At 42.7% G+C, this 19,710-nt stretch overlaps 1 protein-coding gene and 1 long non-coding RNA gene across 4 annotated transcripts in view; one reads left to right on the top strand and one right to left on the bottom strand.

The window, feature by feature from the left end:
* The window catches only part of PCOLCE2 (procollagen C-endopeptidase enhancer 2), a 58,053-nt gene that overhangs the window by 20,131 nt on the left and 18,212 nt on the right, over positions 1-19,710 (bottom strand). Inside the window, exons 1-2 of one of the 3 annotated variants that reach the window (XM_027650566.1) lie at positions 14,192-14,360; positions 11,958-12,207 (exon numbers count right to left, since the gene is read on the bottom strand). In XM_027650566.1, the coding sequence (XP_027506367.1) occupies positions 11,958-11,981 (24 nt within the window). In that variant the 5' untranslated portion in view covers positions 11,982-12,207; positions 14,192-14,360. Of the gene's footprint in view, positions 1-802; positions 912-1,842; positions 1,964-11,957; positions 12,208-14,191; positions 14,361-19,710 lie in introns of those variants that run through there. The other 2 variants (XM_027650567.1, XM_027650565.1) reach the window with 2 other exon arrangements.
* On the top strand, positions 3,070-18,651 carry LOC113950593. The gene is made up of 5 exons (XR_003528786.1): positions 3,070-3,194; positions 9,681-9,774; positions 12,795-12,947; positions 17,014-18,104; positions 18,227-18,651. It is a non-coding gene; the product is annotated as an uncharacterized LOC113950593 (long non-coding RNA).

Here is a 19,710-nt window from a genome sequence, read left to right as displayed (position 1 = left end):
TTATGCTTTCTTATATTTTTCTATAGGCCTGAATATCATAGGAGTTCTTAGTGAACTGGGCCTGAAAAACAGAGAGGAAATTTTGTGGGCAGTTTCAGATGGTTTAATTTGTGTAGATGTGAGGAAAAGTAATCATTCACTCACATCCCTTCTCTGAGTCTGTGGATAAGGACATCAAGCACTGAATGTTTAGTCCTAGTTGTTTCATGGTATCTGTTGTCCATGAATATGCTGTCTCTGCCCTGCAGTCTCATTTCAGCATCAAAGTATCCATCCTACCACATGCTTTCATTTCACATGGTCATTTATAAACGTAACAGCACTTCCCTATTACTGTCAGGTTGCTGGATGACAGACTCCAGATGTCCTGCTGGCAGAACATTGCTAGTAGCACACTATGAGCAAACCTGCCTGAATTTTTTGGATTTGACTGAAACTTTTTCTATATCTTCTTGTCAAGAAAACTTCTCTTTTCATTACCTCCACCCCAAACCTTTACTTCGATAGAACTCACTATTGCTTTCCACAGTGACAGGAAGGGGAGATGTTTGCTTGCAAGTGTGTTAATTTAAAACAATTAGAGGTGTATCTATGGAAGTCAATGAAAATTTGCTTCTGACATGAGGCAAGGACCGTTCTATTTCAGCCATTAGTATCATGTTACATCAATCCTAAAAAGCTCCAGATAGCTGAGCTGCTCTCATTACTGCACATATGTTACCCCATATAAAACACTGGCATTAACAACAAATAGCTCTTCATTGTCTTTCAGGTCTGATTTTGTGATATTAAAAATTCTTACTGTGATTTTCCAAGTACATTTGCTGTTTGGAGGGTAGACTCCAGGAAATCCTTCACTCCCAATAAACCCTGACTCTCCAGATACAACTCCTCCACATGTAAATGTAGGCCTGAGAACAATAGGAAAAATAGTCTTAATTTTTAAATATATTTCATTTATTTTTTTTATAATAGTCGAGGCACAAACAGTCTCAAAAACATTTAAGTACTTAAAAATATTACTAACATTAAACATATATTTCATTATTTACATAATTTGACTGTTGACGTAGAACGTGCAACTTAACACTCAAACTTAAGTGTAAAAACAATTAACTCCTTGGGCCTTAATTCTGGGTTTGCACAGACTGTTATCCTTCCCTCCTTCTTTCCTTCATAAGAGCAAGGTGTGATACATCATTGCAAATTGCTATTATAATGAAAAAAGTTATTAAAAAGTCATTACTAATGACTTTTTATATTACATATAACAGTAGTTGAAGTAGCACAGTAATAAAAATAACTTTTCATTCCTTCCTATGCTTTGAATTTCGATGTTTTAATCAAGTAATTCTCCGGTAGTTTTCTGTACCCCAGTAGCACAATCCACCCCGTGCACGATCCCCGCGGCCCATCTGTGCTCAGGGCGCAGCTCAGGTGAGCTCAGGTGCCGGCTCCGGCCACGCTGCACGGACACACGAGGAGCCCGGGAAAACCTCCGTGTGGAACCACAGCGTTCCTGCTGAGGACACGAGGGTGAGCGAGTGCCCTGCCGAGCTTTAGATACGGGGGTGCCACACCGCGTTATGTCGCTGTGTTATACACGCTACACACACCCTGCACGGGGCTGCGCTCGCAGCGGCCCCCAGTCCATAGGAAAAGCCCCTGCCCTGATGCGCTCACGGGCAGGGAAACACCCCAAGGACGCACGGCGGGCGCTGCTCCTGCGGGGGACGGAGGGAGAAAGGGAGGGATGGCGGGGGCGCGGTACCTGTGCGGGAGGAGGGGATGGCGGGGGCGCGGTACCTGTGCGGGGAGGAGGGGATGGCGGGGGCGCGGTACCTGTGCGGGGGGGCTGCGGGACGCGCCGTCGCCAGCAGCAGTAGCGGCAGCAGGAGCAGCAGGAGCAGCGGCAGCGGCGGCCGCGGGGCCGCAGGCGGCATCTCGGGGCGGCGGCGGCGGCGGCTGGGGCAGGGCTGTGGCCGCTGAGCCGCTGCTCCGATCGCCGCGGGCTCCTCGTGTGAGTGCGGGGCCGGGGGAGGAGGCAAAGGCTCCCGCGGCCCCCCGCCCCCGGGGCAGGGCAGGGGCGCGGGCAGGGCCGCCCTCTCTCCCCTGCCCCGGGTGTGCCCGGCCCCGCCCCGGTGCCTCCCGGGGCCGGCAGGGCCGCGGGCTCGGCCCCCGGGGCTCCCCCGGTCCCGCGGACTTTGCGCAGGGACCCCCGGCCCGCCCCGAGCCCGCAGCCCCCGCGACACCCGCTCTGTCCTCAGGTGGCACAGGGCGGGGGCTCGTCCCGGCCGTGAATGAACTCAGTGTTGCCGTTTGTGCAGTCGTACACGGCTTCGCCAGCGCTTGAAAAATAGTAATGCTGCTTTGAAATTTCTTCTTTATTTAAATTCTAAAGTAAACTTGAAATGCTTCGTTTTGTTTACCAGTGGGTGATCTTGACCCATTTAGTAGCCTTTTCGCTCTGGCTGTGAAAGATACTCTTTAAAGGGCTGTGGCAGAGCACACAGTAATGAACTCAATACTTGGGTGTTTGTAGGATTTTGGCCAAAGTTGTTTGACTGAGAAAAGAAACGAAAGATTAAGTCAGTATTCTTACTGAACACAATATTCTTATTGAACGTGGCATTTAAAAACCCCACATTCTTAGTGCTGTTGAATGATGACATACAGATTATCACGTCAATAAATAATAATTTATCTTCTGAGGATTGCTTTAAGAAGAGCCTGTCCCTCTTGTTGTTTTAAGTACTTGTCCTATGCACTTTTTTGCAGGAGAAAGAGGTAAGTCTGTAATAAAGTGTTCAGGCACAGCCAACTGAAGCAAAGACTGGAGTAACTAAACAGAAATTCTGCTGCATACAAGGCAGAATATAAACCTATTACCTTATTTTTAGCTCATTTATTATTAACATTCCTATTCTTGCAAAATACAAAGAAGAGTAGTCTCACTACCACAACTTTAAAGAAATGTTGAGGATTAGAGAGGGTGCTCTGAGGGTTAAACAGAAAGTGGATGCTGCAGTTTAGTAGACATAGTATCTGTCCTTTCCTTTCTGCAGTTCTGGATGAAGAAAGCAATAGACTAACCTGGATCCATGCTTGCTAAATTTCCAAGAGGATTTTTGTGGGAGAAGTGGAGCTGCTAGTGGAACGACGCAGATCTTTGGAGGCAGCCTGTGAGACTGCTGGTGAGTAAGGGGTGCCAACAGTGCTCCTGTGTGCACAGAGACAATGGAAGACAACAGAAGGGCAGAGGCTGAGATGTGAGGGGGGTTGGAGAGGCCCAGGTTTTGTAGGAGTGACCGTGAGTGTTGGCAGACAGTGGGAGTGCCTGGCCTGCAGCCCTGTGGAGGGGCAGCCCCACATCCCTCAGTGGGACAGAAGGAAGGAGAAGGACACATCTAGGAAAGGCTTGGTGAGGCACTGGGACAGGGAGTCCCATTCACGAAAAGGGGGCTGTGGAAATAGAGAAGACCATAACATGGTCAGAGCAGAGATTATGTTTGCAGCTTTGTTTTGAACTGATTTTAAGTTACAGAAATGGGAAATAAGAAAGCTACAAAGGAGGCATTTACTTACTCCATGACCAACATGATGCTGGTTAGCAGCTAAAAGTTTAACCACTACCAGTAGGTATACTGGATTTAGTCATGAAGGTAATACAATATTAATAAAAATTGTTAGATCTGAAAGTCAATGTATATGACAGAGAGTTGTGTAGTCCTCGCACCACAGACACACATGTTCCCTGCTGCTTCTTTCTGTCAACATTTTTTAGTCTAGAGAAGACCCACTGGAAAAGAGAAAATATTTCAGGCCTTACATCCACTGAAGAGCCTCCACGCAAAACCACCACCAAAGACTGTTAGTTCCCGTGGATTACATGTTCAAGGACTCTTTTACATGTGGTTGCTGCAGACTTTTAACCTCATGTAAAGGTAGTTTTAAACTTCTAAACATTTAATGTGTTACCAGGTTCTGCATTGCCACCCAAGCATATCTACAGATCTGTGCAGCAACAGGACAATTCAGGCCTGTTGGGCAAATGGAGGCAATGAAAAGGCTGCTGGAAAAGTCTCCCACACCTGTACACAGCCCCTGCAGCCAGGCCCCTACACCTGCACCTCACTGGGAACACAGCAGCATCACTCCCTGGCACTGCCTACCCAGTAACACACCCTAAACGTGTGTTCCCTTAGCACCCTAAATCTAATGTGCTCAAGTGCTCCTTTGGTGTCCCACTATTAAATAGATTATGAATACCACAAATAGTAAATTATATACAAGGCACTAATTTAAATTAAACTATATTTACCAAATGTAAGTGATGTTGCTGGAGAGAATTCACCCATGAACTGACCCAGAGATGTCTGGCTTGTTTCCATTGATGGTTGCAGAAGGAACAGAAAGTAAAAGGCCAGCAAGTAGTTACCCATAAATAAATGTGCTAGCACTGACATCAATCTTCAGCTAAATTATGATCTGTTAACAACACAGAAACAGGAGTGACCTTTCTTCTTCACAAAGCCCAGTCTTCTACTCTTGCAGGGAGCCAAATCAAATAAACCCTTTCATATACTGATGATACTTCATTTTTGAAGTCAGGGAGCTTCTCAATCAGCATCTGTTAGAGTCCCTATCTATTTGGGATAAAACCATGGAATGCACAGTTAGGAATCGTTTGTAGGTAATGCATATAAATTCAGCTAAAAAGGTTTTAAGTTCAAAACCAAAAGATGGCAGATTTACAGTCTCATGCAATCTTAATTATGCTGCCTTGTGTATGTATTCCTTGTATAAATGATGCATAGGTTATGTGACAAAAATAGTATGGAGTTGCATAAGCAAAGTGTCTGCGTTAATGTGGACGAAAAGTGTCTAACTTTTGACAGCTGACTTTGCAACACAAGTTTTTTTCCAGCAGTTTCTTTTCGAAGGTAGAACAAAAACTATCTTCTGTTACGTGTCCCTGAGGTGAGGCATCTTCAGGCCTGAAATGATGAATCTTTAGTGACAGGCATTTAACTTATGAACTACAGAGCTACTGACATAGTAATTATAAGAAATGCCCACTGTCCTAGGGTGTCACTGCTTCCTGCAATGGTCTGGCAGAAATGTGCAGCCTGAGTGAACCCTCTTCTCCCATCAGCTGCTGCCAGCTGTCCTGGGCTCAGCCAGTGATGCTGGTGATCAGGGATGAGTGCTTCTGCCTGTCAGTCACTGAAGAAAGATATCTGGTACACAAAGCTAACAAGGGACAAATTTCCTAATGAATGTCTGGCAAGTGTGACCTTGTCTGCCTGAAAATGAGACAACTGCTGAAGTGGAACGAGGAAACCTCTTCCTGAAATGTAGCCCTATGTGACAGATTGGCCCCGAGATGTTCTTTGAAAAGACTGTGTAAATGTTGGTGCAAACCATGTGTCCCTCCATGCATCCCTGCCATCTTGCCTGTGACAAATTTAATAATGATGTTGCTGTGCAGCAGCAAAAGCGGCCTGATGATCTGTCTGAAAAGAAACCTCCTCCCTAAAATCTTAATTTATGCTCCAGCTTTCAGGCTTCTCACCAAATCTTCTTTTTCTCTGTGGAAAGTCATCTGTACAAAATACCTTGTACCATGGCAAAAGACCTCTTAGTGCTCTCTTAGTGTTTCTGCACAAGTCCTGTTCAGCTGACGTTGTGAAATTATTTGAATTTAAATTTATGTAAATGCTATCAACAACAGCTCTTTATTTCATTTGAATCACAGAATCATAGAATTGTTTGAGTTGGCAGGGACCTTTAAAGGTCATCTAGTCCAATACCCCTGCACTGAGCAGGTACTAGACCAGGTTGCTCAGAGCCCCATCCAACCCAACCTTGAATGTTGCCAGAGATGGGGGATCCACTACCTCTCTGGGCAACCTGTTTCAGTGTGTTGTAACCCTCATAATAAAAAATTTCTTCCTTATGTCTTGTCTGAGTTTACACTCTTTTAGTTTAAAACCATTACCCTATTGCTATAGGCCCTATTAAAAAGCTTTTCCCCATCTTTCTTCTAAGTCCCCTTTAATTATTAAAAGGCCACAATGAGGTCACCCTGGAGCATTCTCTTCTCCAGGCTAACAACCCCAATCTCTCAAAGCAGTCTTAAGTGCCAAAATCTTGATATTTTCACTTCCAAAAGAACTGTGGTATTTCCTGGAATTACAAGTTGTGCCTTTTCAGAATAGTGTTGAACAACATGCAATAGAGAGGATGTATCCCTATTTTCTTGATAATCCTAGCACCTAAAATGACTCTTACAAACTGATGTACCCACCCAGTTCCTAGGAATCCCAAATTTTCTTTAGTCTGCAAACCAAGGATTTATCCATGTTATGCCTTTAATTGAATCTGCTACTTTATAGAAATAAAAACCCACACAAGAGTTTTCACTGGAAAACTTGCAGAGCCTCCACCCTTCCCCAGGCTTGAATTCCCACTCTTCTCTCTTTTTGTGTTTCAAGCTTCACTCTCGGCTCATTTATCAAATGACAATGTGGTTTCTGGCTTTATATAAAAAATAGCTGTGATGAATCATAGACCTCCCCTCCCCTGGTTTATTTTGATACTGAGATACCAAGGGCAAATGTAGTATTGCCAGTATTCCCACACCTTAGGAATTAAGGAACTTATTAGGAACAAAGCTTACATTCTCTAATTAACATTTTTGTCTCTTTTCTGGTTTTACCTCAAGTAAATACATATTTCATATTATCATTTAGCAGTGAGACCAGAAGTGATGCATTAATCATAAAAGCAGTACAGTTTTTCAGTACGGCTTTTCTAAATTACCTTCTGGTCCTTCTATTTGTCAGTTTGGGCAATTCTGACATGAGTTTCTGCTTGCCTCTTCTGTTTATAGCAATATAAGCTGGTATCCAATAATTCCTTTTTTTTTTTTCAAATGTTTTACCCTCTATTGTTCAAGGTCAGTTGCTTATTTGCCAGCATAAGAAAATAGCAAGAGCTATGTCCCTAATAATGCATTTATACACATCAGTCCAAGGAATGTAAAAGGAACAGGAGCATAAACCATGGAGTAGAAGGCCATAAAACTTAAGAGGCAGAAGCCCTGAGTTGCCTGCAGGTGCCTGTGAATTAGGCAGTCCCCTTGTCTTTCAGCAGCACAGAGAGGAGCAAAGCACCTCAGTCTGTGCAGGACAACTTCTGAGCCCTGGCACAGGGCAGGGCATCATCAAGGGTCAGGAAATGCTGTTCTTACCTAGAGAGCTGTAAAAGCAAAGACAGATCAGCTGCCTAATCAGTCATTATCCCAGGCTCGATGTAATCTAAATCAACAAGTATTCAAGTAGATAATATTATGAAAGAAAATTACAAAGCAGATTCCTGTTGCTTTGGTGGATGCAGGAAAGAAACATGAGACCTTTAATTGTGCTTGTGCTTGGGGAAGGAAATAAGAGGGAAGCTACAAAATTGTATTACAAAAATGGATATGATAAATGACACTAAAATGTCACTAAAATGGAAAAAGTAGGCTTTCTTTTTCTGGATACAAAATAGAATTACTTTTATGAGGGATATATATAAATAATCATCCTTGGATCCATTGTTCTCATTTAATGACAAGACTCGCTCATGTCTGTATAAGACTTTCTGAAGACTTAGATCAGAGTCTGGTTTGTAGACTGAGAAATGAAAAGAGCTGATATTTGAAAGAATCTACTGCACAATAGCGTTCTCTCCCCTCCAAAAGCACCACCTCCACCAGAGAGTGTTAGCTCTGACCTGAATGCAGAGAGTGTGGAGCCATTGCTGTGTTCCCTGACACACTGGGTGCTGCCAACAGCCTGGTAATGGTCACAGCCACCTTCCCCTCGAGCTGGCTGCAGGTGACACTGGAGGTGTGAGGCAGAGGCACATGTGAATGCTCTCAGCAGCCTGTGCAGGGAGAGACTGTCACACTGCTATTGCACAGCTGATACCTGGGACCCAAGACTCATGGTGTAGTTTCACATGTAATTAGTTTACTGTTACTGGCAACACAGATCTGAAATCAGAATTAAGCCCTGTGAGAAACTGCTTCCTGCCAATGCTCTCATTGCTTTTCCTGAATTTCCCTCTACTATTATTTATAAGGCTATACATGAAAGGGGGAACAGTTTGATCTAATTTATTTACTGCAAATGCTCTTAGGAAGAAAAGTGTTATGAGCAATTTTAGTTCAGCCAACAAACATACTGTTTTCCTACTTTTCCTGGTAAGAAAACTCTCTCTCCACTTCCAAATTACCAGAAAGGGGACGATGAGGAAAAAACTCTTTACAAAATGTGCAAATGATATGACAGCCTGTGCAACAAGAGATGGGGGAATACAAGGAAATTTCCATCAGCTGTGATCATTCTTGCACTGGTTTTCCTGACTTGAAAAGGAGCCCCTCACTTAACTGAGCAGCTCCACATCTACATCTGAAAGATAGACTGGGGGAGCCCACATCTGGAGGACTTCCTTCCTCAGAGGTGGAAATTCAGGACAGGGAAAATATCCTTTCCTCAACAGGCAGATTAGGTCAAGTGAAGAAAGCTGAAGTAATTGTGAGGGAGTATCCTGATGCAGTCATTCTCTGCCAGGTACAGCATCATGGTGCTGGTACAGACAAGGATTCCCCTTGTTGTCCCTCAGTTGTCCTTATTCAGCGTAGGGTCCCTGGCAAGAAGGTGGGTGTTGCATCACTGCTGTTCCTGTGCAACAATAAATTGTACCAGGGCTGGGCAGTTCTGACTACAGGAATTACAGTCAGTCCCTATGGCCTCCTTCCCATCAGAGCACAGGGGTCATGGAATGCAAAACTGGGGCCAGATTATTTCACTGGTGGCTGGAACTCAGCTATCTGCCATGTGCATTACAATGGTGAGTTTACTTTTTCTAAGTGCTGAATTACTGCCCTGGGAGATGCACACATGCATTCTGGGCCAGAATTCAGAGTCCAGCCTAATACTATGTTTTTTAAACACATCTGTAATCTATTATGTTGCTGGGTAATGATTTTCACAGAGTCACTGTTATTTAATGTGTAAAGAAATGTCATTGTCAATATCAGGCTCAGCATGGTATTGCAGAGCTTCTTGCTATGGGCAAAACATTGTAGGTCATTAAAATGCTAAAGAATTAAGGAGAAAAGTTATAAAAAAATCGATGGAACATACATGGAAATTTTAGGAGCCAAGACCAGAGACTTCAAGCAGTGATTAAAAAATGTATCACAAGAGTAACTTAAACACTGGAAAAACATTAGAGAAATAGCATTATAGATTTAAATGAGATATATACTTGGTATAAAAATGCTTCAGTGTTTTTAGTGTTTGTCATGGTTTAGTCCTTTCAAGAGCCTCAGACTATTTTTGTCTTAACAGTCTCTGAGAAAATTTCACATATTCACCAAACAAAATAAAGGCCAGACTGAGTAAGTAATACTGTAATTTAATTTCAGTTGCTAAACTATACTTGACTTCAGTTTGGATGTGGACAGTTGAGCACAGGCAACTGTTTTGAATGAGTCTTTATGTTTAAATCCTTCAACTCACTTATTAAAAGGGTACTTTGAGAGGAGAAAAGTTTTTCCAGAATCTGAGTCTCGTCTTTGGGTTCATTTTTGAGATAACAGTCAAGTTTCATTTTAATCCTGGCAGGAAAGGACAGAGGAATGCTTGCCTCTACCACATAACATCTTCTGGTGGATGGGTAGCATCTTTGAATAAGGAACCAAAGAATTTGCAAGGATTGGTAAGTATTTATTTAAATTCCTGTTGTTACCTGTTCTACAGTTGGAGAGCTGCAGTGCTGTAACTCCTTCCACTTCAAAGCAATTATGCCTGGCTTTCAGGCATGAAAGGCTGATGCAGCTCTTGTGCTCCTGTTTTATGTATGCTTTCATTCTTTAAGAGTTGCAGTGCTTTGCCTGAGGTATGCTGAGCCAGCATTCCTTCATCTTTCCAGATGTACTGCAGTGCACTGATAATAATTATCCTGCACAGTGTCAAACAGTAAGGAATTCTTTGCTGTGAAGAGGTGCAGATGTAGATATGTGATGCTAGGTATATAGATTCCTGAAAGGGAATGAGAGGAACTGATTTATATGGAGCCTGAGTTATAAGTACAGCCAGTAGATCATGATTATTATACTGTCTGTCCAGTACAACATCTCTGTATTCAGCTTTCAGCTAAGTTTTCAAAGCTCTGGGTTCTTAGGCTCTTAAACAGTACTGACACTTATCTCTGCCTTGACACCACCCCAAATGCACCTCAAAAGTTTGCTGGCCTGTCTCTTGGTTATCACCCCTCTCATGGTTGCAGTTTTTACCAAGGTGGAAATGTTCTTCTGTGGATTCCTTAATGATTATTAACCCCAGTCTCCTCTTAAGTACTGTTATTCAATTATCTGCTTTAACTGTAAGTGAAATAAAATACATCTAATTAAACTAAGTAAATACTAAACTCAGTGTGCTATGTCTCTGACCTGCCCTGGATTGTTAATGTGTTAATTTATACCTGTAATGTTACTTTTACATTTTCTGTATTGTAGAAGAAGACTCCAACGTAGATTCCCAGCCAAGCTCTAATGCAGGACTTAGAACTAAAAGGTTATAACTATAAAAGATTATCAGAGGTTTGATCCAAACACAACAGGACCTTTGATTTTACTACATCCTCTTAGTGTTCAAAGATGGACAATTTGACAATCTGACTCCATTTCAGAATTCTTCAGCTACTTTGTATTAATATGAGAATGAGAGGTTAAATCTGCCATTCAATTTTGGATAGTTTAGGAGTCTGTTCCACTCCTAATTCCAGTTCTGGTTTAGTTTGCTGTTTGAATTACCCTCGAAATGTAAGTCTGTTAAGCTGAATGTTTTTCAGTGGAGGAAAATGAAGTTTTTCCAGGTTGTGAATTCCCAAGTTACCCTGCCTTTCCCAGAAGCCCTTCACTCTATGACAACAGGCACATTTCACAGTTTTTAAAGCAGAAAGCAAAATCACCTACCTGAACTTCGATTAGACTAAGATAAAAGGTATAGAATTTGTGGAGCCCATACTAGTAAAAAAGATATTGTTTGGGAAGGCTTTCTAAGTTAGTTTGGGCTACTAATTGACTGAACACTTGGACAAAAAAGAAAATCTCAGCACTCGAGAGCTTTTTCATATTTCTAAATGAAATTAAGTTTCCAAACTCTGTTCATTTGGTGCAAATTATTCAATTTAATGCTAAAAATGTATTTTTTATGGAAGTGATTGTCAAAACAATGATACAAATTGATGTGTAAACCCCACTGAGAAAGCGAGGATCACATCAGTGCTCCTGAAGAAGTCAGTGCATACCTCACAAAATAACTCCTACCTGTGTTTGAGAGGAATTCTCCTCTCCTCTGCAAATTCAGGTTAGGTTTCTGCCTCACAGCAGCGACCTGACCACCAGCCCCTTCAACTGGAACAGTCCCACTTTGTAAAATATACTTAAATATTCATGGAGCCAGCTGGTGAGAGAAAAAACAATGCTCTAGTCTGATGGCTCAGTAACCCTCCTGGGGAGGGTGGAGGTGTTAGTCCCAGTCCCAGTGAATGTGTAATTATTTATACAAAGTAGAACAGTGTCAACAGGAGAAGTGACAAGTCCTGTCTCCCAAAAAGTTTCCTTGAAGGAATGAAGAAGTCTAGAGAAACAATAATGCATTTGCCAGAAATCTGCCAGGTATAGTGAACAACGGTTTAAACAAACTCTTAAAATAATTTACAGATTATTCCTGAAATAGCTAAGCTTTTGGATGAATAGATGTTCTTCCACATCTCTGAGACAGACCTTGTTCCTCATATTAAGTGAACAGACCTTTCATCCTCCAAAGCAAAACAGCTCTTAATATAGAAATCATTGAGAACATATTTTAAGAACTTAGTATCTCATAATATCATACCTCCATCCTTGTTCCTATGGACATCAATGGAAGGAAAAACAGTATTTATATGTCCCACAAGCAGATCTGTCTCTTGGAGAATGCTGCTCTATAATGGTTTGTGTCTGACAGGAATAAAGAACTCTTGAGCCCTGCCACTGGAACAGTCCTGGCTGTATGGAGCTCCAGCAGGGATATTTTCACAGGATGCTTCACGAAGGCATCGTGCAAGGCACGGTTCTGAGGCACAAATGAGTTTTCACTGTACCAACTAAAAAGACAGACAACAAATTCTCCTTTAGGGTTGAGGCAGAAGGGGTCAAGCTTTAAGCTCCACGCAGGCTGAGAAGAACTGCTCTCACTTTATCCCAGTTTGTGAATTAGACTATGTGTCACAATTTTCTAACATTTTCTTACAGTTCGTATGAGTTTTCATCAGAGAACTCAAAAAAGCACAGATAGTTCCAGGACATATGTCTGACCTACAGATGCTTGGGCCTGGCCTGACAAAAAATGGGATCAGAAATTAGAAATTCACCACCTCTGGCTTTAATAAAGGAGTAAAAAAACCTAAGTGATTTAAAGCTTTAGACACCAAAATCAGAGCTGTCTGAAAATTGTTTTTAAAGCTCAGCTGTACACAGTGTAATAATTCATAATACAGTAAGCATAGAGTCATATCCCTTTTGTTAGTCATATGTTTTGCCAATAAAATGACTTTCAGACAACAAAGAAATTTTCATAGTAGAAGGCCTTTCAGAGGACTGTATAATTAAAGCACAGTAGTGTCTGACATCTGGAAAGAAATTCTTGACTGCAGAGCAATAAATGACCTGTAACCTTTAAAACAATTTTCAGGTAAAAGATTTTCAAAGAAAATTTTGAAGGAAAGCTGCTGTAAATCAGTGGAGTCTCAGTCTTGAAACACAGAGATGGAAGTAACATAGCAGATTTCTGCATCTACACATCTTATGTAAAAGCTATGAAAGAACAAGCAATTGTGAGCAAGAGGTAAGAATCCACCAAGTGATTTTGTGATGAATACTCAAAATTAAGGAATTAAATATTACATAGGCTCTGGCAGATGGAAGGAGAATGACCAAGCAGCAGGTACTGCTATAGGGAAGAAATGGAGGCATAACTGTATACATGTATTCTGAATATAGTGTATTTTATATTTGCAGTTTGGAATGTGGACAAAGGTAAGTGCAGACATTAAAATGTGTACAGAAACACCACAAGGAAGTGTGGTGGACACATGTACTTTTGGAGGAAGCAGCATTTCTCTGTTCCACTCACTGCTCTGCTGTATTTACCACAGCACCTTCCACAAAGCTCAGCCCAGCCCAGGAAACAGACTTTGGGCTAATGGGATGAAGGACCCTGGGCTTGGGAAATGAGTGCAGTGAGCTGCTGCCCAGCTGAGGTTGAGGTGTCCTTCCCCCTGGCTGTCACTGGCCAAGTGCTCACTGGAAACAAGCTGCTCTCCTGGCCCAGGTCTCTGATGTGCAGGTGGTGCAGATGTAAAACCTCTGCAGTTCTGCAGAGCTTAATTTGTAGCTGCTTGTCTTTGGGTTTCTGATTTGGGGTTTCAAACCATGACTTCCTAACTCTGTCCAGCTTTGCTCCTGCCTGTGGGCTGTGGCTCTGGGATGCTGGGCTTAACCTGTCCTTCTTCAGCTTCTTCTCATGGTGGTTGAGGATGTAAGGCTGGCATGGTGGGGCTGCACAGCAGGAAAGCATGAGGCTGGGATTTGAGAGCTGTGGCTGTGCAGCAGCAGGATATGGAGGGATGAAGGTTTTGCATGTAGCTCAGAGTTCCATGAAGCCTGGCAATTCTGCATCTTTTTTTTTTCATCCCGTTAAGTCTGTGGTGTCACACAAATTCTCTGTATGCTTAAGATAACTATTCAACTGAGCATCGGTGAGAACATTGCACTGTAATGCCAGCTGGAGCAGAGAATTACTACCCCAGCAATCAAAGCTGAGAAACAGATTAAAACTACTTTATTTTATTTTGTTAACAGCTAGTCACAAAGCAACTAATACTTCTGCCACTTGATCTTTTCATGGAAGTAATTTAAGGGAAGGAGAGAATTTTTGAGAAAATTCTTTGCATTAAGAGATAATGTGGGGAAAGTTTTATTTCCCTATTACATTTCTATTTCTTCTACTATGTTCCCGTCATAAAATAAAAATCTTTCAATACACAATTATAAGTGAGGTCTGAAATTAGAGATTTAGCATCAGCATACCCTGTAGATGGTTGTCCTTCCTACTTATAATGAGCTGTATAAAACCCCAGAGTTCTGTGCATACTGTGATAATTTGTGTAAGAGGAACCGTAAATATACTCGCCCTGCTAAATCCTTTAGAAGAGTGTTGTAGATGAGAAACCTCCCCAACATTTGAAGCCTTTCTGTTCTTACCATGTCACTAACAAGGGTCACTGTTTACTGTATTAGCTATGACCTCATGAGATGCTTCCTGTGGCAGATCCAGGACTGGAATAGCCGGACAGATTGTGGTGGTTCTATTATTAGAAGCCTATTATGTTTGACACTGAGCATAAAAGATGTGGCTCGTACTGCAGAACATTTCTTATACTCTTAGCTGAGAGTAATCCCAGCAGTTATCAGAAAATATAGTGAGACCTCCGGGTTCTCATTGACTGGATTTGCACGTTGATCAGTCATGTTGAGATCCGCAAAATCTGTCAACAAAGAAATGATGACCAATGTCCTGAGAACAAAATCTGACAAGGAAAATAGTAAATCTTGCTATTGCCAAAGCAAATTCTTCAGAGTGTAGAATTTCACCCTCAAGGATATTTTGTATCTAGATAGTTTGTGTGTATAGTTAGTTTATATAATGGGTCTGAAATATCTGGAAAAGCTTCACCTATAGCTGGACTGTGTGAGGAAATAAATGCATTCAGTTTTCAACAGTATGTCAGAATAAATTATGTTATTACTGCATTTAATGGAATGTACAAGCATGATTGCATTTTGACCACTTCTCAGGTGGGACATAGAATTATTTACTCTTCTTTAGTGCTAATACAACCAGTGGTGTAAGACAGGAAGAGAAGACTACCTAAAGCCCACAGGTAGTTGGGAAGTCAGTTGTTTGTCCTGCCTGTGTGACAGCAGTAGCTGTGGCTACATAATGTTAAACAAGGCTCAGTCAGGGCACTGGTGTGGCACGGACACAGTGAGCAGTGCCCTGAATACAGCAAGGACAGTCTCACCTTCTCCTCCACCTTGGTTTCTCTAGGAGAGCTTCCACCCACATTCCAGGCAGTTGACAGTGCTCAGCTTGCACTGAAGGACTCTGATCTGAAAAAATATGGCTTCAGGCTTCAAATTTGTAAAGAGAAGAGGATAAGAGAGTGAAGTTGGGTCAGAAAAAGTGAAGAAATAAATGAAAGGAAGAAAATAGCATAGTAAAGACATTTGGAAACACTTTGATGAGATGCTAGATCTGCATCCATGCAGTGAGGCTGCTGACTTGCAGAGCTTGTGCGAGCACAAGATGTAGGGGTCACTGGCAGCTTGCACAGGAACTCACACTGTGAAACATCTTCCCATATGTCGGTGTTAAATGAGAAAGGAGTGGACCAGGTTCATTCATATCCCAGCCTCTACCAGGGCTGTGGAGATCATCTGACAGCCTCAGGGCAGCTCTGGACTGTGCCTGTGCCCAGAACAGGCTTATCTGAAGGCTGAGCAGTGGACAGTAAAGCACGACTGTCCCAGAGGTGCTGTGTGATCTTGGGCTGCAGGTGGGGAGTGAAGCATCACTGGCCAAAATGAATCAGAGCTCTGCAGGAGAGCTCGAAGGTCATGGCAAGCCAAGAGCTGGTGTCTGAGCAGGAAGGATGAGTGTCAGCCCTGCTTTACAAGCAGCAGAGCTAGTCCAACAACTCCTGCTGTAAACTAGCAAGCAAAGACTGAATAATAGCACTGTTATAATACTTCAATTAACATTGCAATGTTAGACTCAAAAGGAGGACTGCAATATTTCAGAAAGTACTTTTTAATGCTTTAGGTGTTGAAAATTGTAGCATGAAATTTCTGTGCATTGTTTGATGCTAGCTGGGAATGTGGTAGGTAGGCTGTATGAACACAGATCTGAAAACTGGCAGATTAAAAAAGTCATTCACGTCCAGTAGGCCCACAGGTCAGCTGTGGCAGGATGGACATGGCATCGTGCCAGCCAGATGTGTGCCTCATGGTTGACTCAGGCTTTATCAGGGCTGGTCCCTCTCACTTGCCCTGAATTTGTCCTGAGAAATCCTCTCAGAATGTTCTGGGCCTGGAAGCAGGCATTTCTGAATGGATGACTTTGCTCAACTTTGCAGCCTTCCAGGTACTGGAGGGTGAAATCCTGCATAAGAGGATACTTTCAGATTTTTTTTTAATTTATTGCCTGGTTTGTTTCTTTGTCAACATGACAAGATGCATACTCTCACTCTGACTGACTCATGCTCAGTTTATATTCCAGGAATGCCTAAGAAGGCAGCGTCATTCCCTTCAAAACAGTTTTTCTTTTCATATGGGATTATATCAGCAAGCAGCTGCCTCTAAGGCATTATTTTTGCCAGACGGCCAGGCTCTCTGTGCCAGCTTTTCCCTGAGAGTGTTACATGGGTGGGGCATCCCTTCCAAATAAGCCCCGGAGGCAGCAGAGGTGCCCAGCGGAGGGGATACACAAAGGGCAGCGCTGCCAGCAGCTGTGCAGCGCCCAGGGCAGGCAGGGCGGGGACTCCTGTGCAGATGAGGAATACAGCGGCCGGCTACCACGGAAAAAACGTGTCGGTGCTGGAGCCATCCCGCTGCTCCCCGGGCTGGCCGAGGGACACCCCGGCAGCGGGAGCGGTCTGAGCGCTCCTCCTGGCGGCTCCCAAACCCCGCTGCGGCCAGGCCGGGCTCGACATGGGCACTGCGCTACACGGCACCGCGCCCCACCTCCGCACAGCTCTGTGCATTGCCTGGGGCAGGGCAAAAAGGCCGAATTACCTGGTATTTTTCAATGTATGCGAATAATTTATTTTATCTTTTTTTGTTCATTTCAGGCTGGTGAAATTTGAGGATTCAGTCGAACTCTGAGACTGCAGAGCGCTGGCGGCTGAGTTAAAGATTGGAGGTTTTCTTAAAGCTGAGTAAGACCAAACCTTGTCTAGGAAACTCCTGCTGGTTGACCTCAGTGTCCTTCATGGGTCTGCTGGGCACAGACTAACGCTGCAGAACCTTCCTCTGAACAGCAGGCCTGAATCTCTTTATTCCAAGGTTCACTTGGCACAGCAGGCAGGCAGGGCTGGAACTGCCTGTTTCTCAGGCTGCTTTGACTCATGCGTGGGGGCAGCTGTGGTGGGATCAGATGGCTCTGTGCCACGTATGGACTAGTGCAGTGTGGAGACGTCCTGTGCCACACTGCGTTGTCCTGTGCCACACTGTTGTCCTGTGCCACACTGCGTTGTCCTGTGCCACGCTGCATTCCTGCTGCATCCTCCGTGCCGGCACTGGAGGGATGTGATGAGGGTAATAGTAGGGTAAAAGAGCTTTTTACAAGTCAGTATTATTCTCCAGCCTGTTTGAGCCTTCCAGGCAAAATGCCAAGGGAAGAGAATTAAGTCTGGTGCTTGTCTGTGAATTTAGCTCAGGAATTACTTGTGAAGGGAACCTCACTACCGCTGACCTATTATGGTGCACATGGGAAGTTGACACCTTAGAGAATTCATTGACCAGCCTGTTTGTTGCAGACTGTTTCATTCATGAGCTATTGAGAGACTGAAATGGCTTTTAAAACAAAGATTATTGAGTAATAAGCTGGAAGTCGTTCATGACTGGGACATATCTGGCAGTTCTGCCATGACACTGAAGTTAGAAATCATGACACTTCAAGAGCCTGAAAATCATAAGTATTTCTTAGCTATATGTGCATATTTGGCTAATGAATAACATTCTTTGGGGTTACTTAAAAGTAGCAATAAACTGTTTTTGATACTAGATGAACATCTAGTACTTTCCACAGAGGACTCAGACTCCAAGCCACAGCTGCTGTAAAGGGAAGAGGGCCAGATTCACTGTGGGTCTTCAGTAACTCTGCTTGGAGAAAATCACTGTGACTTTGAGAACACAGTGATTACTACACTTCATAATATTTGTAAGTCCACCGGTTTATTTGCTTTGTGCAAACCTATGCAACAAGTCCGCCAGCAAAGTCAAAATCAACAAATCTTTTAAATTCTGTGAGATTAATTTTTCCCCTTTTTCCCCTTTAATAAGGAAGACTTCTAAAATGTCTTGTTGGTAACAGCTGGAGACCTCAAACCAGTATGTGGGGCACTGCCAACTTTTTTATAAATGTTGCTGTCTGAACATATTTACCAGGTAAGTAATTCAGCCTTATGTCTGAATGCAGGAATTTACTAATCACAGATTAACTCTAATGGAGGTATGTACTATTTTCCATTCATTATATCAATTCACTATATCCTTTGGATTACTGATGGTCTCAGTAGAAGTAGATCTGAACATACCCTGGCTGTATATTCCCTCTGAGGTATTAGGGCTGCTGTGTGCTGAGCTAGCTGTGACTTTAAGTGATGTTAATTTAACAACCTGAGTATTGCATTTGAGCAGGCTTTCCATTCTTGTACACCCTCAGTTCCTTATGTTTCACTGAAATCAGTTAAATCAAATTATTTTTTTTGTCCAGAGTACATCTGAAGTTTAAAATGAAGGAGATGGCATGCTTCTGTTGGAGCAGAACAGCTATAGTGTGAAGGAATATGCTCTCTTGTTAGGGACAAAGGTATTCTTCATAGAATATATAGCTTCTGTGTTTAATCTTTGAGTCTATATAATACAGAAATAAATACTCTTTTTAACTAGGTTTGCTAGTGAATGTATTTGGTAGTGCTCAGTGATTCTGGTTACTGTTCCAAACTTTTTTTCTCCAAGCTATGTTTTCTACCAGACTACAAGAAACAGTGTTGGGATAATGTAACTGGTACACATAGAGAATGTGCAGTTTTAATTCATTACTAAGTTGGTGCATTTCTAGCTTTACATATGTATTTTGCTCTTTGTTTTCTATTAAAATCTTCAGACAATGACCTGAAAGGAGAATGCTTTAAAGTGCTAAGGCTGAGTAGGGAATGTGAGTCTTGGGTGTCAGGGGTAGGACACTGCCTTAGGGCTGAATGACAGAATTGCTGTGCCAGATTCTTGCTGGCAGCATTTCCCTGGCACTGTCTGCTCATTAGGGCTCTGCTTCTATAGCACACTTAAACACAAGGAAAAGCTCACCCCTGTCAATGAACAAAGATAAACATATATTCATATTAAAGTTAAGCATGTGCTTATGAGCGTCACTAAATTTGGGATAATGAGAGATGATGCCTGGGTGTACAAAGGTATCAGAAAAGCTGTCCCAGGGACCTGTTTACCTTTTGCTTATTATTTATATTATTTCTGAGGGCTGTGGATATTGCTGCTTGTTATCCACCCCACTGACATTTCATAGTTGTCTTTCCAAGTGCTGCTAAAAAGAAAAGCTGAGATTTTGCAACACTACTGAGTGCCAGTGATTGAATTCCATAGCCCCAGGGCTGTGGATGCAGAGAGCCCAGCATATAAAGAGAGAGGAAAAAAAATCAGGGTTTTTCTTCTTGTACAAGTGGAATTGCCCAGTTTCTCAGGACAACAGAGAAGAGCGACAGAGAATAGATGTTTCCTAGCAGACAGAGTATAATTGATGAGAAGTA

The sequence above is a fragment of the Corapipo altera genome, unplaced genomic scaffold (assembly GCF_003945725.1).
Source record: "Corapipo altera isolate COAL_440 unplaced genomic scaffold, ASM394572v1 54, whole genome shotgun sequence".
Lineage (NCBI taxonomy): Eukaryota > Metazoa > Chordata > Aves > Passeriformes > Pipridae > Corapipo > Corapipo altera.
This window is presented reverse-complemented; position numbering and strand designations above follow the sequence as displayed.